The sequence below is a fragment of the Pithys albifrons genome, chromosome 2 (assembly GCF_047495875.1).
Source record: "Pithys albifrons albifrons isolate INPA30051 chromosome 2, PitAlb_v1, whole genome shotgun sequence".
Taxonomy (NCBI): domain Eukaryota; kingdom Metazoa; phylum Chordata; class Aves; order Passeriformes; family Thamnophilidae; genus Pithys; species Pithys albifrons.
The window spans coordinates 81626870-81646971 of NC_092459.1; the positions used below are offsets into that span (position 1 = coordinate 81626870).

The 20102-nt window shown below is 40.2% G+C and overlaps 1 protein-coding gene across 1 annotated transcript; it reads right to left on the reverse strand.

The window, feature by feature from the left end:
* Positions 1-3851: 3851 nt before the first annotated feature.
* Positions 3852-19143, reverse strand: QPCT (glutaminyl-peptide cyclotransferase). The gene is made up of 7 exons (XM_071575355.1): positions 18836-19143; positions 14803-14949; positions 12185-12466; positions 9519-9695; positions 8564-8663; positions 7650-7766; positions 3852-5558 (listed from the first exon to the last, which is right to left on the reverse strand). Exons 1-7 carry the CDS (start codon positions 18944-18946, stop codon positions 5413-5415), a joined length of 1080 nt encoding a protein of 359 aa, XP_071431456.1. The 5' UTR covers positions 18947-19143; the 3' UTR covers positions 3852-5412.
* Between the last annotated feature and the right edge of the window lie 959 nt (positions 19144-20102).

Sequence of the window (20102 nt, forward strand, 5' to 3'; positions counted from 1 at the left end):
GCTTTTATAGAAATTCTGATGGTTCAGCAACCATTTTCTAGTTGTAAGTATTCCATATTCATCTCTGATATTTCCTTTTTGGATTAACTGCAAAGTTACTTAGCAATATACTGGGAAATAAAATATCTAAAACTTTAAAGGTTTTATAAGCACCTCTTTTTTACAATGAACCCTATTTAGGATACAGGGCACATGAGAATATTGTTTCTGAAGCCAGTATTTAATTTTTGACTATGGAAAGTATTCTATGATTTGATTGTGACTTTGTTATTTTTCCTCTTTGTGTTTTTTCTGTAGTTTTGGGGGAAAAGTATCTGTTTATTTTCCTGGTTTATATCCAGAGTACAGGTCAGTGATGGCTGTCAGTTCTTAGTCACTGCTGGAAAGCTTGACCTTTGGATCAATACTTGGAACAAGACCACGTAACTTGTATCTGCTTTTGCATTACTGCTTTACTGTACGTCTGGGTTGCCGTGTTTGTTCAGGGCCTTTCTCAGAGAATTCTCTCCTCTGACTGCTCTCTTTTTCTTCACTGCTCTGACAACAGGGAAAGGCCTTTTAGAAATACTTTAATTTTTTGTCTGTTCTCCTGTGTGGTATCTGTTTTACCATTGCTCCTCTGCACATTCTTCTGCATCTCTTGGCTGTTGAGGAATGGGTTGTCCATTCCTATTGTTCCACTTGCAACTCAGGGTGCTATATATTGGCTTCCACCTTGTTCATCTGTGTACTAAGTGGTCTCTCCATTTGTCCGAGGTGGTTGCATGGAGCTGTAATGTCTCAGGGACTCCAAAGATATTATGTTACCTGAAGATAATGACTTTGATAGAGAAATCTTTCTCTTGTCAAACTGAGTGGAGAAAGCAGCCTTCATTTGAATGTTGAAGATCTGTGGCCTCTTCACACTGGCTGAGGATTTTTCTGCATAACAACTCTGCATTCCTCTTCCCACGCGCCCCCTCCATTACCTGTGTTTCTCCACTCAGTGCATGGAGGAGGGTATCATTCTTGCAAACTCTTGTAAAAGCAAGGTGACATTCTGCATTATGGTACCTTCTGGGGGTATTTTTGGCTGGGGGTGATGCCCAAACTGCCACTGGGATACAGTCCATGTAAATTGCATGCAGGGAATCTGGTTCTGTACCTCATTTGCAGCAAGAGTGACAATTTCATTGCTGTGTTAGAAAATGTTAAAGACCTGGAAAACTTGCATTTAAAGATTACAGTTAACTTATGATGATTGGCTCTGTTTCTGTGAGGTCAGTATTAACTCAGTAATCACATCTGTTTCATTACCCTGTCTTTCAGTGTAGTCTCTTACACATACCATTGCTGCATGGAAATTCACTGAAGTACAGAACACTTGAACAGATTCTCTGTACCTGTTGGGTGTTGAACTAGACCCCATTTTCTACAGCATCTCCAACACCTTAGAGCCAGCAGAATGTTTACAATATGCTACTCTTGTGTGGCCTGTTTGAGAATTGTTCCTTATTCCAGTTTCATACCAAACACACGCCCTTTTTCTGACATTTTCAATACATTGTGTTATACTGATTGCATGCCTACTTGTTTTTAATAGAAAATTAAAACTCCATTTTATTTAAAAATGAAGCTGATCTTTGATTTTAAAATGAGAAGGGAGGATAAGAAGCTCAGAATTCTGAGTGCAATATAATCACTTTAACAGAAGTATTTTTCAGAGTGACTGTTTACAGTATATATCACTTGTGCAGATGATAAAGATTCTTTTAGAGATTAGGACAGCTTTTTAGCTGCTTTATTGTTATGACTATATTAAGAATATTTGTTAAATCACACAGAGTAAAATGTCCTTTTATATGAGGAAAATAAAATCAGTGTAATTCTTAAATGATAAAGAAAAAGTGGTAATTTGTGTACAAGATTTTATAGTTATCTTTTTATGCATATTGATTGTTCAAGTGATGCTCTTGGGTGATACATCAAACTCAACAAGCAGATGTGTCAAATTTCAGAACTGTTCTGCTGGGTCTGCTACCAGTGTTGACTGAGTCCTTGGAATAATTCTACAGAAGGTATTTTTACTGCATTTTGTCTTTTCTCCCTGTATTTTGCTGTCAAGTGGCCACAATCTAAATGTTTGTTTGCTATGTAGTGAATAAGAATTGCTAATTTATATCATGTTCATTGCTAATGATAGCAGTGCTGTCCCACCTAGAGAGAAAAGAGGACTGGTACTCACTGTCATTTCTGTCTACCAGGGGATTTGGCATCATTACTCCCTTAAGTTTTTCCAACTGTGATTGAACAGGGAAACTTCACTTGTAGGTAAATGCATCAAGCTTTATAGAGTTTGAGGGGCATGTACCATTATTTAGACTTAAGATTCTTCTGAAAAACTGCATTGTCCTGGTACAAAAAAGAGACAGAGCACCTATTATAATACAAATAACTAACATAATATGGGGGGTTGCACCTTTACATGTTGAGTGTTGGCTCTTGAGTTCATCCTGTTCTGCATTACCTTTACTCAGGTCATAACCACATACACCTGTGGGAGGAGAAAGCCAGTGACAGCCTCTTGTGGGATGGATGATTTTTATTCTCTTTCCCTTGACTGAGATGTGACAAATCCCATTCAAGGAAAGAACCTGTGCAGCTGTTCTGCTGATTAGATTAGGTGAAGTCTCTCTGTTTCTGTTCCCTGCTGCCACCATCCCAACAGGGACAGAGAAACTACACAGGGACTGGTTCTTCAATATAAAGCCTCTGTCTAAATTCTGAATTGAACATCTGTCCTGTGTTTGTCCAGACCCTATGGATCTGGATACTTAGTCATATTCAGTGTTGAAACTGAGAGTAGAAGAGATACCAGTCCGTGCCTTTTCATTTGTATTTTTTGTTTTCTGGGTATTTTATCAAATTACTTTGACTTTCTCCTACCTGCTTGTTCTCCCCCGCCTTAGTAGCCACAAGAACCCACCCTGCACCATGGTTTTGCTTTACTGACTACTTCAGGTTCATGTGCTTTTGCAAGCTGAGATTCTTGGATTCACATGATTACTGGGTTGATGTGAATTTTCCTTCCAACAATTCTTTTTAAATAAATGACTGATCATATATGTTATTAAGATAATGACCCTCCCCTCTTTAAGGAAGCCTTTCCAGGGCTTGCATCCAGTTGGGAGATGACCCTCTTTTCCTGTACCAAAAAAAAAAACCAACCCCAAAACCCCAACTCCAGGGGGTAAAAAAAAAAGGAAACCTTTTTACATTTTCTTCACATTTTGAGAAACATTGAATCATATTATACCACACTCTGTCTCATTTCTTTGAACTGAGTAAACATAACTCAAGGGAGCTGCTTGTCAGGAAGTGAAAACCTGGTGACAAAATTGCCATGCCAGAGGTTTGGTGTACTTCATGGTTAAATTATGGTTTCAACTAAGTCTTAATAGAGATTTTTTTAAAAAATAGGCTTTTCCCAGTTATAACAACCCTCTGATCCAACATTTCATAATGAAGCCTATTTTAAAGTAACTTCCAAAAGCAGGGCAGCAGTGCACACTGCAAATGTGTACTGCCTTTTTCAGAGGCCCTGTAAACTGTGAAGTGTCACAAGAGTTCACCGAAATAAATCAGCCACACAAGCTCATGTTTAATATTTCTGTATGTAGCCATTCTGTTACCTTTTTTTGCCACTTAGGAGAGTGCAGAAGGTGCCTTATACCGTTCAGAGTATTCAAACTTCAGAAGCTTTAAGACTGTTTTCTTATGAGTTGAAGTAGAGGAGAAGGATTGCAAAGATTTCAAATAGCTTTGATATATTTGCACAGATGTACAGTAATACGTGGAAATAGACACATCTGTCCAATTTTTTAGAATTTTTATTCTATTTCAGAACTTGCATACAAAACAAACATTTCTCACAGATGTTAAAGTGATGGAAAAACAGAAAATGCTTTTGTTTCATCTTGAGCAACTAAGATCAGATCAGATTTAATTTTCAGGCTATCCTATAATAGTAAAATTTTACAAATTTTCGTTGCTGTGAGTACAAATTTCTGTTACAACTTCAAAATATGCATGTAAATATTGTCTTATGCTCAGAAATATGTTTGCTTTAGGAAACTGGTAGAATACAGGCCAAATCTGACATGCCGAACTAAGTCCCCATGGCCTTTTTAAATGTCTTTGCTGAGGACAGAACTTGCTAAAGGAAGAAGTTCAGAGCAGTAAAATACTGACTTGTTTTCTCTCAGTTCATCTTCTACCAGCTTGATATTTTTTTGTCTTTAAATACTCTCTTTTTCTTCTCACCAGTGGAAACCATACTTCTGTCAGTAGCTTTTGAATACTGTTCCTCTGGGTTTCATTGATTTCATTCCAGGCTTTCTTTTTGACAGTCTTACACTTAATTTATTGAGTAATTCCAGTAAGGAATGTAAAAACACAGGGTTGCTAAATTGCTGAGTATCTTTTTGGTGCCTAAACTGCTGTTTTGCTTCTGACTCATTTTATTTTTGAAAGCACTTTGCCTTTAAAATGGTATTTAGATAAAACAATAGGTTCCAAAGTGATCACTTTCCTAGTATGATTATTTCTGTAGTGCTCTGTATTAAAAACAGCAGGTGGGTGGGGTTTGGGGTTTTTTGGGGGTCAAATTGTGAATGATTCTCACATGATTGAATGATGTGTGCTGGGGTGTTGCTTCCACACACCACCTGATCTTCTGTTTACATCTCCTGTGTTCCAGTAAAAGCACAATGGAAACCCCCCACGTACCTTCCTGTTAGCATCACTCCTCACCACCCTTCTCCATCAAAAGGTACCCAACAAACAACAGGGAAAACGTTGAATTTGGGTTTCCTGGTGGCCTGCTGTCTGCAGAGAAGAGCCCTTGCAGCCCTCTTTGTAGGGAAAGGAGGAGAGGGAGCAGACAGCATTAAAAATCACATCTAATTTCAGGAGGAGGTAGTTTAGTTAAACCCAAAGTAAAAATCTGTTTTACTGTGATCTTTTAGTGCCTCTTTTGATAACATGGCGTAAATTTCCATTGCTGAACATTGCAAAAGTTGGTCACACCTTGTAAAAGCTGTATCCAACACTTAAATTGAGAGGCATTCTCTCCTGCGATCATAATATGTGACAAAAGTCAGTGATAACAACCTGGAAAAAATTCTGTGGTTTTTAAATTTTTTTATTCAGAGGTAAGACATGCATAGATCAAATTCTTTCCAGGCTGAAATAGTTCTTATTTAATGCTATATTATTTGGCTACATGGGTCATTGGGCCAGGAACAGCTGAACCAATAGCAAGAGCTATCATATTTTTCTTTGCTTTAGTGCTCTCCAGTTCAATTAAATAGCAAATGTGAAGATGGGCAAACAGTATTTAATATGGGGTACAACTTGTTGACATTTTATCTATCACAGGTTGAGATATTCCAGAACAAACACTTGCAGGATTTTGTTGAGATTGTCGATAGTGGTTTTGTCAAGATTTTCTTCTGTGTCCTCCATGGTATGCCATACTGCAGGAAAAGGGGATGGAATCAGATGTAGGACTGGAACCCCTATAAAAAAAAAAAAGGAAAGTGAAATTCGGAGGAGAAATATTAGAGAAGTTCTGTTAAGCCAACTGATATGTTGTTATTTTAGCAATAGAGTCAGCTCACTATTTAATAAACTTGCTTTATAGGGTGTGTCACTGCAAATTCCCTTCACCTTCTCTTATTTTGAAGCTTGTGACTGCATTCCATCATTAAATTGTGTGTTTCTTAAAACTGCCACCTTCCTTTCCTTTGAGTGCTTTTCCCTCCTTTTATTTTTAAGGCACGTGTAGCTACTTGTTGGGAGGGGGGTTTTTGTTTTTGTGGGGTTTTTATATTCTTTGCATTGTTTGCATCTGGAGCTCTGTGTTTAGGAGCTACAGAAGGACTGAGAAATGACTGCAGCTCCTCAAACTGAAAACTGATTACCATGTTCTTGGGACAGTGTTTAGACTGAGAATTTTGGAAGCAGTTTTTCAGTTCTCTCCATAAATTGTAAAGTAGGGTCTCTTATTTTTTCCTCTGTAAACTAGAACCACTATTATCCTCAGATAAAGGAACTTCTATTTGAAAGATTATATTACTGCATAGATAATGTAAATATAACATACATATATATGCATCAAGTCACCTATGCATACTGCAGCTTACAGATAAAAGAAGAATTAAAACAAGCTTCTGTTTCCTGATTGTTTTTGGTGGGGAAGCATTGTTTTCTTCCAGCCTCTTTTCAATTTTACTGCTTTCCTCTCTCATTTTTCAGCTGTTTACCCCTAAGGAATGCATTTTCTTCACTAGGTGATGTATTATTAGAAAAGGTTTTGAGGTTTAGTCATGGGTTTCCCCTATCAGCTTCTCCCATGTAGGATTTTTTTATATCCCTGGATATGCATATGATGGCTGTGTTGGATTTGTTGGGCCTGGACCCTGCCTTGATGTGAAAAATGAAAGACTTGTGGAATTGAAGAGCCATTGAGCAGAAGACAGTAAGCATAGCTCAGTGAAGAGAGCCCTTGCTTAGAAGTGGAGACACGTAGCTGCCCTTGTGCCTGCTTCCAGAGCTGTGTGCACATTATACATTCCTCAGTAATTAAAAGAGCCTAAGCAATGGTAAAGTTAGGGGCTGGATACGAATGTCCCTCCCTCCTTTCCTAGGGAGACACCCTTTTCATTGAACTAGTGTTAATCAGTGAACTAATCTTTCTGGTTAATCCTTCTGTAGCAATATGACTCTTGCAGTCATTGCTGTCCAGTTGAAAACTTCAATCAGAAGAGTTCACTAATCTACTACCCTTATTTGCCCCACCTTAGTTTTAAAGATGCTTTGCTCAGTGCTTGAACTGAAAAGGACATCAAATCCACATCTCAGACTTGGAAAAGTGCTTTAATAGTTGACCTGTAGCTTGACAAGTTGGAAAGCAGTACTACAACTGCTTTCCTGTCTTTGGTCACATCCCAAAGGCAAAGGAGGTGCACAAAGCCAGAGGCTGTGGCCTAGATGTCTGCCAGGAGAAAATGCTGATAGGAGATTACAGTTTCAGGTATGTGCCTAACTCCAGAAGGGATTTCAGGCATATTGTGTCCTTTGATATTTCTTGGACTACTCTGCACTTTTCCCATCCTTAAAGGTGACAACTGTGAAATCTCCATTCTTTTTAGGGAAGGAGAATATCTAATCTGAATATGTGAGGTTTTGCAGGAGTCAGTGTCTCCAAATTTAAACAAATGATTGCATTATTGTAACTTTGACAACAGAGCTTTAGAGATTTTTATAGTCTTTGAAGACATAACCCATGAGTGTTTCACTGCTCCTAGAAATAATAACTAGCCGACTAATGTGTTATGTAGTGATATCCCACTGGATCAGGGTCACTTCTCTTTCTAGGACACTATTGCTGACAGAAACTTCCATTATCTCTGTGCCATTGAAACTGCTCCTGCAATATGATGAGGGTATGTTTTATTGCTTTTGTTCAGGTATGGTTTTTCAAAGCTGTAAAGTTGGATTCAGAAGCCTCAAAATATGGGGCAAATAAGCTTGAAAACCAGGATTCCTTCACTAAATGATGCATTTCTTACTGAACATGCACTTTAAAATTTAAGAACTTCTGGTACCTCTTAATAAAAATGGAATGTGGTCATCTTCGACCAAGCCTCGATGTAAAGTACTGTGGAAATACTGTCCTTCAACAAGGTGATTCTTCAACAGATTCATGTTGTGTAGCCTTTGTTCTGTAATGGACAAGGACAATGAGACATGGTAGCAAATTTGAATTATTTTTCCTCACATAGAAACTTGTTACCGGGGGGAGGCGGGTTTTTGGACCTGAGAGACGACTTCACAGAAGTTAGCAGCAACAGGCCCCTTTATTCATACGCACACACACTTATATACATCTTTAAGACTGTAACCTTCCGCAGGTGCTGACACTTTGGCACTCATTATTGGCTAACAATGTTGTTTATGTTACAAAGCCCCTTATAATTGGCTGACCATGCACATCTGCTGAGAAAGTCGGCAGCAGCCATTTCTGATCTTATTAATTAGTTCTTAAGGCTACAGCACTTATTTACATAGGCAGTTCAGCATATGGCTTGCTTTCTAGGTGAAATAACATATAAAATTCCAACAGAAACTTTTCCATCGAAGAAGAAAAAGAAGTTTATGACTGCCTTTTGAGTTTTAGTACTTAAAAGGCCTCAAGATTGGTGCTATTACCATCATTTTACACAAGTGAGAATGAAAACACAGAAGTGAAGCAGTTCTCAAGAGTCGCAGAGTGACAATCAGTAATAGAATCTGTTTTGTGGCTTCCAAGTGTCTGGGAGTTTTCCTCAATTGTTTTATTAATTAAATATCAAAATCTTCATATAGGTTTAAGATGAACCAAATTTAATGCTTGCAGTAGTAAATATTATTACTCTAAAACAGAAAGTTAATATAAAAATCTGATTTACAGGACTTAATACATTCAGAAACTACACACTACATGTTGAAATTAATCCAAAGCCCATATCCCTCAGCTTACCAATTGCTTGAAGCCTCTGAAACCATCGAGTAGTGTTTGGAAAATAATTGGGAAAGACTGGGTTTGGTGCACCAATTAAATCCAGTAGCACAAGCAGGTCCTACAGAAGAAAGAATCTTTAATACAGAACTCTTTACTACAACACCAGCAGCAGCAATGAAACCTCTTGGTTCCTGTACAGGTCATGACCAGAACTTTGCTAGCTCTGACCAAACATCTGGCTTTTCTACCATGGTGCCTGAGCAGAATTCACTGGCAGACCCTGGTTCCAATATGATACATTTTGCTGTCTTTCCAAGGAGGGGAAAGGTAGGCTTTTTGTCTGTTCCTCCAGCCGAAGCAGGCTGCATTGCTTTGTTTGCAGTTTGTGTGTTATATCCCTTTAAAAGAAAAACTATGGTAGGTGGGGAGAAAGAAGAGGAAATTGCTTCTTCCCCTGAGAACAACAAAGTCTGTCAGGGGAAAGACATGTTATGAGTCACAAGAAGCAGTGACAGAAGAGAAGTGCCTCAGCAGTGAGTAGGGGAAGTAGAAGGGAACAGACAACCAGAATGTTAGTAGGAATCATAGGAATCAAAGGGAAGTAGAGATTGCTGTAACAGTACTGAGGCAGAGGAGATTGGTTCATAAACCAATACTATGTCTGTGCTCTTTCCTTATCACTTTGATTTATCTTTACTGAAGAAGGTGGGTATCTTAGTTTACGTTCCAATAAATCTGTATTTTGACTTTTCTATGACTCCTCATACTTGCATGGGACAGGTCTAAGCAGATTCAACTGAAAGGCTCTTGCCAATTCTCCTTTTTATCATATCTCATATTTCCACAAGCCTGCTTCTTCCTTTAATTTTGTTGAGGCTCATGGTTTCTTGGCAATTTGGCCAATTGCCTATAAATTAAATATTGAAAAAAATGTAATTCACTATTAGTCATAGAGGAGGTGAAAGCCACTTACTATGCCCTGCAGCTGATTTGTGGTTTTTGAACCAGGTGGATGTGGGGTAGACACCATTTTTTGAGCTAAGTGTTTAGATCCATAGAGGGAATCGGAAGGTGACCACCGGACAAAGGCTTCTTCACCATCAAAAAAAATGAGCTGAAGTGAAAGGTCTGGTCTTGAAGTCGAGCTGGTCTGTTGAAGGAAGTTAAAAGTAAAATAACTGATTCAGGCCCAAACATTCAATAAAGGACAAATACTGTAGCCATATAAGCACTATCAGTAAGGGTGTATTTTCAAGGTCCCCTATGCAAACCTTCCTTTGGCTGTTAAACAATGCAATAATAGTAGCGATTTATGTAGCACAGTGACACATTCTCCAGTCTTATATAATTTTGGTTCTGGTGGTTAAAAGACTTTAGCAGACATGAGCTGAGTGTTGAGACAGGTCTGTAAAACCAGGTAGCAGAAACATTATCTCAAGTAATGAGGAGACATGTCAGTAACAACACCTGATAGAGTGCTAGTATTATTACTTTATTGTGCCACAGGAATTGATATAATTGCTACAGCTGTGCATCAGTGGAGGGGAATTATGTATTTGTGGAGTTGGTAGCTCTTTGAGGGACAAAGAGCCATTCTTCTTTCTTAAGAAAAATGACCATTTCTTTTTATCCAGGGGAACTTGCAATCACTGAGGCAACTTTACCCTAAAACCAAAGCGCAGGGAGTGGAGTAGATATGCCCTTCCCTTTCAACAACCAAAAATATCACAGCACTAAAAAAACTGAGAATATATATGATGAATGTATTCAAGGTCACAAAAGAGACATCTGTGAAATTTCTTTCCCATGTCCCCTTCTCTCTCTGTCTACTATCTGAAGCCTTGTTTAAACTGCATGTTCCTAATACAACAACATGGCTAAACTCAGTCCAGTTCCACTAAGTGAACAGTTTTGGGAACTGCTGTCTTAGCAGTTGCTATAAATATTTTAACCCCTGTGAATTAACACTACTTCAAGTGAAATTGCATGATGTGGTTAAAAAGGTGGAGTCACTGGCAGCAGTCATGTCCTGTATGGGCTACAACTCCCAGCTAGCTGGAGCTGATCCAATATAAACAGTAGTGGAAAACTTCTCTAAAATGTCGCTCACACAGGCAAGATGACATTGATTATGCTCACAGTGATATATTGATTTCTCTAATGGCAATAGTTTGCTGCCCTTTGTCCTTTGCACAGGACAGAGGTCTTTTGACAGCAGTCATTTTGCATTACATTCTGGAGGAAACTTTTCTCAGTGCCATCTGAGTTTTAGTAGTATTTGTATTATTTTTACTATTACTGTTTAACAGTAGAGAGGTGCCTTTGCCTATTAATTTTAAACTTACTCTATATAACTGGAGAAACATCAAGCTAAAAATCAGAGCTTCAAATCAAAATATGAATAGATGTGTCTGAAAACATAACACCGGCTGTTGTGCTACCATGAGTAGAGCAAAAATGTCATAGCTAATGTCAACCCTAATGTATTAAGCAGATGGATCCCAAAGTATATTTTGTTAACAGCCTGTACAAATGGTAGCCTGTGCAAAGTAATTAATTGCCTCTTTGTCAATTGCTGTCATCCTACACGATAAAACAATTTTCATTGTAAAATGATGTATTACTAGTGAAAAAAGCCAGTCTTTAAAGTCAGTGTGCAAGTTGTTCCATGAATAACCATCAGGCAAATTTATTCTAAATGAAGCTTCCAAATGAAAGCATATGTATTACAAGAGTGTTTTGTTTTGTGATCAAAATTATTGGCATATTCTTAATCTTCTTATTCTTACATTTTGCATATCAGAAGGCATCAAATCAGTTTCTCAAAACTACTGTTGTCACATAATCATAATACCTGAGCTGAGTGTATTTCTGACACTTTGTAAAGTGTCTCACATTTGAGACCTTTTGTGAAAGCTCTGTAAGTGTACAAGAATTGTTTTTCTGTAAATAGTGAATACTGAACCAGTAGATGGCACTCATGAATCCATAATCCCACAAATTTTGTAATCCTACAACCTTTTAGAGTTTGTAGGCTCAACACATTTTTGTGACTAGAAATTGCAGCACTTTGAAGCAGATTTTCATAGCACAGGTAGCACAGACTGATACTATTATATTTTTTCCATACTTAAACTATTCAAATTGATAAAAGAAAACAAGAAAAAGTCCTGCAATCCTTATGGGATGGGGGGACCTGAGTGTAACTCTCTTGCACACCAATTGTGTCCCTAAGCAGAATACAACTGAGAGATTTTTAAAATGCAAGATTTAGAAAGCAGCAAGACTTTGTCAGTGGCTCTAGATGTTACTGGATATGATAGGAACTTCTGAGTAGGGTTCTGTGCATTTTAACGAGAAAGTAGCAAGTCTATGAAACATGTATTATTGGTGTAATATTTGTTATTTTTATATAGTTTATTACATAATTTTTAGATAGCCACCCCTTTTATAAGAAATTTTAATGTACTCTAAAGCAGTATATACAGGTTTCTGTTTGTTCTTCTTGAAGTCCATGGAAGTTTTGTTACAGGCTCAAAATCCAGAGGACCAGGCGTGCAGGCCATGGGAAAGAATGTGGCAGTGCCCTAAGTCCTATTGCTGTTGCAAGAGCAAATGTAAAAGAAACAAGCACACTACCTTGATTAGCTGCAGCTTGTTATCCAGAGCACGTGCCAGCTCCAGTATCATAGCACAAGGCACAGCTGAATCAGTTGCTCCAACAAATACTCTCTCCTGCCATTGTTGTCCAAAGTATTTTGAGTCGTAGTGGCAAGCAAGTACTAGATGGCGTTTTGCAGAGGGGTCAAGAGTGCTGATAATATTTGAAAACGTTTGATATCCATATGGTGTGTATCTCTGAAATGTATCTTCTTCAATTTCCCAACCAGCCTTTAATCTTTGAAGACGGTGCTTGATATGCTGCAATTATAAAAAATAATCAGATTAATATTGCTTGCTTCAGAAAGATGTTGCAGACAAATTGTCATTAAGTAATTAATAGTGGCACTTAGGCTTATTTCTGTAAGTTCATGGTATTTTTAAGGGATAAATTTTATGGCAGAAAATGTAATGTCACTATATAAAATAAGCAACAACTTTGCTACCTTAGCCTTTGACAGGCTCACTTGCTTTTCATTTCCCCTTCTGACTCCTGTCTTTGGAGCCCGAACGTGTTTTGAATTATGGCCCATTAATAGGACACATTAAGATCTTGGTCTCTGAAGTTTCCAGGCCAGTGTTTTTTTCATGTGTAACCAGGGCAGATTTAATCTTTACCTCTTCAAATCTAAACTCAGTTGTGTCCTAAAATTAAAAGTCAGAATTAGCTGCAGAGACCTTGGTGTGGGTATTTTGACAATTACCACACAGAGATATCACAGCAGTATAACAAAAAAAAAAAAAAGCTGGTTTGGTTGGTTGGTGAGAGATGGTTGGGTTTTTTAGCTTTTGTGAGAAATCTGGCTTTAAGTGACATAAATTGTTTAAAAGGCTATAAGAGATGGTTTAATTCCTTTGAAGACTGAATTAAACATTTCAGAACAACATTTTGAAAATGAAATCCTCTTAAGTGTAGCTCATGTAAAGATAAGAATTAAGACAGTGAATCTATAAAAGAGATAATTCATCTTAGGTATCTTCCTACCTGGAAAGAATACCTCTAACAACCCCAGTTATACTTCATCCAGAGTTCTGGCCAACTCTTTTTAGAGGGACATCTCTGTTTCTCTGTTAAGCAACTTATTTTTATGGGTCCCTGGAGTGCTTCTTCAAGGCAGATTCCTCTCTAAGAAAACATTAGGAAAAGCCTCTAAGGGGAAAGTAGACTTTGAAGACTTGTTCTGCTCTTAGTGAAGTCAGTGGGAATGTTGCCACAGACTTTAAGGCTAGTACAAACTTCCATTTTGTTTGTGGTCACCCTCTGAAAACTTTTACTGCATTATATAGTCTGTCAGCTCTGAGTAGGCAGAGGAAAGGATGTCTCTTATGGATTAAGGGTAATATATAAGCCTGGGTGGAGTTTCCTGTGTGCAGTAGCCATGGCTGGCACTAGCCTTTCCCCCTAAAGGAGTCTGATGCTTCTTCTGTGTCTCAACAAAGAAGTGTCACCCATTTCAAACTCCATTATGCTTTGAGAATGGGGGACTCTTCTTTTTTAGCTTTGGTGGGGGGTCTCATTTAATACATGCCATTACCTCTAAAAGGACGATGCTATTTTGAACATGATTTGTGGTTTTCTAGCCTAGGCTCAGCTGTTTTTTTGTTTTTCTTCCTTTTCCTCCTTTCATTTGGCTGCTTTCCAGAGTATCACTAAAGAAACCACAAAACTAAATCTATAGAGACATGCAACTCAAAACATAAAAAAGCTGCATTTTTCCAGTCTACCAGAGTGGCAAATAATTTACTGTAGTTAGAGCTCTCTTAGAGCTGTTGAGTCACTGCCTAAAGGGTAGATAAAGGCTAGTGAGATGTTGTGAATGTCTTCTAGTAAACTGAGCTGTACCACTGTTTGTCCCCTGCTTGGCTAATGTAATCCAGAGCCAGCATGGCCCACTGTCCTGAAGAAGCCATACTGCGAGCACAGAGCAGAGGTGCCAACAGGGCAGGAACCCAGTTGTGTGGCAACTCCTTGCGGCTCAAAGATGGTGTGCTGGAGCCTTTACTGGCTTGGGGCCAGCTGCAGCCTGGGCATGTTAGCCCAGCATTAGCACACAGCTGTGCTTGGGCCAGCAGAGCCAGTGTGGTACATGGACCAGTGCTGCACTTTTTCCTGCTGACCATTTCACCTGCCTGCCCGTTAGGGGCCCTCTGATCACTTTTTGTGTATACACACCCATCTGAAGCAACACTCCAGAGCACTGTAGCAGCGCAGGACCTCTCCGGAAAAAGGTGTGGGTGTGTCATTTATTTTATCCCTTTGTATGGTCTCAGGGGATTGAACTAGTGACCAAAAACTTGCTCATGGATGGAAAGGACAATGGTTGTGTTGTGCACAGCATACCAAACCTGAGGCAAGCTTTTTAATTTAAAACACAAATTAAAAAAAATTCTTTCATTATGCTATGCAGCCCTGGGAAATTATGTTAGCTAAAGTGCAAGCTGTGTCATGTAGGCTCTATGCAGTCTAGACTTGAACAATGATAGAATTCATCCTACTGAATGAAAGGAATGTGACTGTCCCTTTAGTGGTCACCAAAAGCATTGCCAGAATATAAATAATAGATGTTCTTAGAGGTTTTCAGGAAGTGCTGTCTTACCTGTCGAACGAAATAATTTCCTGGTGATCCTGGGTATCTTTCTATCAGGATAGGGCGCAAATCATTCTGCCACATTTCAGAAACATCTGTGTTTTCCACAATCTTTTGAATAGCATCAGAACCTAAAATTCTTGGTTGGTGAGAATACTGTAGAAGGCAGAGAAAGGGAAGACTGCTGTTACTAGACCTTTTTAACCACAGTTTTCTTCAGAATTACAGTAAATGTGATATATTGTGCTAGTTTGATTTACTCACAGAAGAATTTTAAAAAGTTATGACTTAGAAATTATTTGCTTTGTGACTTTTATGTCTATGCCAAACAGGCTAGTATTAAAAATATGTGGGAAAGTTCTACCTACTAGCCAGCTGTAAAACCTTAACCCATGAATGGGTTCTCTGTGTCCTAATATCTTAATCCTATATACATGCAGTCATGTCTGCAATCCTGCCACCTTCAACTGAAGTTTCTATCGAGACAAACACCAGAAGCTCTGTTTCTGGCCGTAATAATATTTAGCTTTATGCTGTGTCTATATTATGAGGTGCAGTACTGCAAAGAAAGGCATAAGGTAACTCAGTCCCAGAGAGAGTGAAGCTGTGTCATTTGTGTCCTCTGTCCACATTGGTGGTATGAGTGTGGCTACACAGCATGGACTGGCACATTTGGGTCTGTACATCAGCTTGGTGGCACATGGGTTAACCTCAGAACTGACAGCTTGTGTCCTGTGACAACCAGGAGCATATTAAGTACCTCCCATGTGACTTCTTTGCTGTTGCCCAAGCATGGACTTTTAGGGCTATTTCAGGTGACCCAGAGGGTGTGAGATATCCTCATGGGGCTGGCAAATGCACGTCTTGCATGTCAACACCCTGTGCTGGTTCTGGAGTGGTCACTGAATGCCAGGTGGGATCCCCAAGGATATCTCAAATGCCCTTTTGGACACCTGGTTTGAACCTGTCCGATCTTTACCAATTGTCTCCTCAGGAACTTCCTGAACCACTCCTGTTTTTATAGATTCCATTTTAGGCACTATCATAGGATGCTCCTATCATATCCATTCCTTATTTATATCATAGGGTCTTCCCTCTAATCCTGTCTTTCTCCTAATGAAAAATCTTGCACTCTTTATTTGTTCTTTGATCAGAACTGCCTTAAAGAATTGATCAGACTTGCTATTCTTCAGTGTACCCTGTCTACCTTATCCTTTTTCAGATGAACAAAGGGAGAGAAACGAACATGAGCACACCATAGTTTATACTGTAGGATAATGGTATTTTGTTCTTTTTCTTTCTTCAAATTGTTTTTAACAGCTGACTTGCATTGGGACTGCTGCTGCATCAAACTGACATTTTCATAGATATCTGTAGTCTAACCCCATCACTGTATGTGTTAAAAAATAATCATTCCCTTTCCTTTTCCACTTACTCATGTGTGTAATTTCACATGTGTCTGAAACAACACCTAAAACTCATGACCTGGCCAGAAAGTGTACTGACCTTGACAGTGAGGTATAATGACTTGTTATTACCCTGAATGATGAATGTTGTGAAAAAGGGGGGTTGTCTCCCTATTTGACTTCTCTTCTGCTTCATTTGTGTGTGTATTGAGCAAAGCAGGTACAAACATAAGTGTTTTCTTCTCCTTACTGTAAACATTTAATTCTACCCTTCTCTCATCTCCCTGCTGTTTATCTACATGTGGACATTTCCTCTAATTCCACCTAAGTTTACTAGTGAAATTAAGCAGAGGGGTGATACAAAGACACTGGATTTTATTTTGCCAATTTTAATACAGTTTTTAAAGCTGAATTTTAAAACTGTAAGGAAACCAAATTTTGGGACGTGCAGTTAATATTTTTAATGCTGGCAAATGTAGACATGGGTTAAAGAAAAATTGCAATTTGTCTAATACAAAGAAGAAATTTTAAAGTTTGTAAATTGTGCTGTGGAAGTTGCAAAACTATCTTTTGAAAGACTAGAAGTTTAATATGGTGTAATTGAGACCAGTGTAGAAGAAGCACAGACAAGAGAAAATGCTGTCAGGGAGTTGTTCTCTTTAGGAGGAGCAGACTGTAAGGGGAGAGAGAAAAGCTAAAGTTATGTGCTTCAGAAGAGTATAGGAGGATGATTTAATTAAAGAAGGTCAGAAGATATGTCTGCGGTTGAACAAGTGAAGGGTTCAATTAGAATGGGGAATTGTCTTGTTTCCAGCTGTAGAGCATGCCTGGCAACTGGGGTCACTAAATCACTTTGCAAAGAAACATTTTTAAAGTACAAATGAATGAAAATACTTCAGAAGTGAGGAATGAATTTCCATTTTAAATAATGGAGATAGCTTCAAATTTGGGAAGTGAAAGTAATTACAAAAGTGGTTATGAAATAAGCAGAGTGAGATCTGTAGGTGACTCATTCTTTACAGTGTTGGTCAATCCCTATTTTGCCACAACAGGGAGGGAGAACAATGTATTTATGACAGGATTGTCACTAAACCTGTTGTGCTAAACTGCATAAAACTGCAAGACTTCAAGTTCTACAAGTAGCCCACACACCTGTAGGACTTGGAACTTCTGGCTCACACATTCCTTCAGGGATAAAGAACAAAAGTTGTCAAGGGACAACAATTTGATGAGAAAGAGGAAGTGGTTCTTGCTTAGTGTGTTCACAGGCAGAGGTGCTGAGATGTGATGGTTCTGTGGTTAAATGGTACTGCTGACAGCACTGGCGAATAGACTGACTAGTGGGAGTGGAATGAACTAAAGAGTGAATTGGTGGGATTCAAAATGGCCAAAAAAAAGAAGCTCTGGGGCTACACGCTTGTTTATTGACTAGTATGACTGAAGAATTAGCCTCTTAAGTATACAGGTACATATACATGTGTTATGGATAATATAGATGTATTATGTTTCAGATATGTAGTCTATACATGAGCTATACACACATATATAATAATATATAATTAATAGAACAGAATGATAAAGTATCTCATAAACAAACAGCCAACCCAACACTTGCTTGAATAGGGAGTGAATAAAATCAAGGAGGAAAGGAATGACTAAGGGGGAGCAAATGGAAAAGTATGAGGGAAGCCTCATTTTGCCAGTTTGTCCTGGACTCTGATCTATTGGTGAAGAAAACAGTGCACTGGATTAGTGGAGTTCAGTTGCTTCTGACTGAACTTTGAGTTCAGCTCTTCTACAAACAGCAGGTGATGGGCCCTACATGTATATTTTGCGTTTGGAAATTCCTGAAACTTTTAATCTGATTGCAGTTATAAGCTTTCCTATGTTTCAAGTGGTTAGTTCTTCACAAAGAAACTATGTTAATGTTTCATAATGGACAACTAAGAGTTGTTACATAGAGAAATCTGTGGTTCAAGGCTTACTACTGTTTAATTAAACCTTATCTTGAGAGCTTTTTTGAGTAGTTCACACACCACTTTGAATTAGAAACAATATAATATGGGTCTACAATGTATTCAAGTATTATATTCTTTCAAAACAATTTTGTAGTGGCTATCAGCACTGCCCCTAACATGTTTTTACTAGATACATACGCATCACTGCCAGAAGAGCTATTTGTCTTCTCAAACTAAGACACTATCTTCTGACTCACCGTAATCACAATGAAAATTGGAGTACAGTAGAATGTTATATAGAATATAATTTCAGATTTTGATCCCTCTCATCCTGTTTGGGTTTTTCCCCTTAAATTCACAAACTGCCCCTGAGAAAAGTTACTGCTCTTGCTGCCCGATCTGGCCGAGTCGACAAACCTGTAAAGAAGGCTTATTCTCTGCAGCTCCCAAACTCGGAGTATGGGGACAGCCGTGTCACCCATCCTCACCTGCGGGACCGGCTCCCTTGGGCTCCAGCGCCAAGGGCGACCCCCAGCCCAAATTCATGTTCGCGCCCAGGGCAGGAGGGCATGAGGCTGTACCCTTGCCCAGCCGCCGACCCCAGCCCGCCGGGAAGGTGCTCCCCACCTCCGCCAGAGGAGAGGAAAGAAGCGCCTCGGAAACGCAAACACGACCCACCTTCTCCAAGGTCCACTGTGCTCCGGCGTTCCTCCCGAGCGCCAGGTGCAGGCAGGCGGCGAGGCACAGCGCCCCGAGCAGCCGGGGAGCGCATCCCACGCCCGTCGCCATCCCTGCCCTCCGCCTCTCCCAGTGCCGGGGGCCAGGGGAGAGCCGGCGCTGTGCCGGCGGAGGTGGAGGCGGAGGAGGGACGGGCGGAGGGAGGGAGGGAGGAGGAGGCTGCGGCAGGAGCAGCTCTGGCTGATGCAGCCGCAGCCCTGCCAGCCTCCCCCAGCCTGTGTGCCCTCCGGAACGTCAGCAGCGCCGCGGCCCCCTCCCCGCTCCCTCCTCCCGCCGCGCTGCCAGAGGCGGCGCGCAGCGACTCGTGATTCCCACCGTGGGAAAAGCCGGAGCCTGCGGCTTTCGCCTGAAAGCTGGTTTTGTGTTGCGAGGGGCAGCTCTGGGGTGGGCTGGGGCTCGGGGGCCCCGCGTGATCGCACCGCGTTCGGGCTCCGGTGGGAGCTGCGGGCGCTGGAATGAGGGAGGGAGGGAGAGAGGGCTCTGCGGCGCTGCTCGGGCGCCCGCTGGGAATGCGCCGGGATCTGCGCTCGTGGCTGATGGCCAGCTCGGAACGGATATTCGTGAAGGGTCTGATAGGGCAAAGACCTAGAGAATTGCAAAGGGGTTTAATTCCTTACTTCATAAGCTTGTTTTAATATCTTTTTTAGGCCTAAAACAACCGTACTTGCTAGAATCAAAATCCACTCTTCTGGCGTTTTCAATTCGGTAATTATACTACCAACTACCGATGAAGCAAAATCTGTGGTTGAGGCGGCATTTTGCAGTAGACCAATTAAAATTATTGGGGCGGTCCCGTGATGCAAAGGAAAGCAATCTGGAGTCCGAATCCCAAGGACCTGAGTTCGAGTCTCAGTGGGACCGTCCCCTGGCAGTTCAATGCCTCCCTGCCATCCCATCGCGTCACATCTCGGATGCTCAGCAGGGTCAGCCCCGGTTAGTACCGGGTGCTGTGACAGTCCCGAGGACTTCACTGTCACTGTCCAAGCTTGCTCGGCCGCGGCAAATGGACCTCAGGACTTAAACGGTGGGGCCAGTTCTGCGCATGCTGTGCCTCACCTAAAAAATCCACTGCACAGGCTGGAAGGGCACACCCACGTGGGGAGAGCCCTGCCCAAATCTTCGTTCGCGAAGTCTGGCCATACATACATACATACAATTAAAATTATTAAATTGAAGATACAAGTTTCTGAGCCCATGATATCTTCTT

Excerpts from the sequence above, each read along its gene's own strand:
- QPCT (XM_071575355.1), bottom strand. The coding sequence starts at position 18,946 with ATGGCGACGGGCGTGGGATGCGCTCCCCGGCTGCTCGGGGCGCTGTGC. Across the intron at positions 8,664-9,518 it reads CAAATCAGCTGCAGGGCATA|GACCTGCTTGTGCTACTGGA; the intron begins GTAAGTGGCTTT and ends TTTCTTCTGTAG. Across the intron at positions 5,559-7,649 it reads CATTCCATTTTTATTAAGAG|GGGTTCCAGTCCTACATCTG; the intron begins GTACCAGAAGTT and ends TTTTTTTTATAG.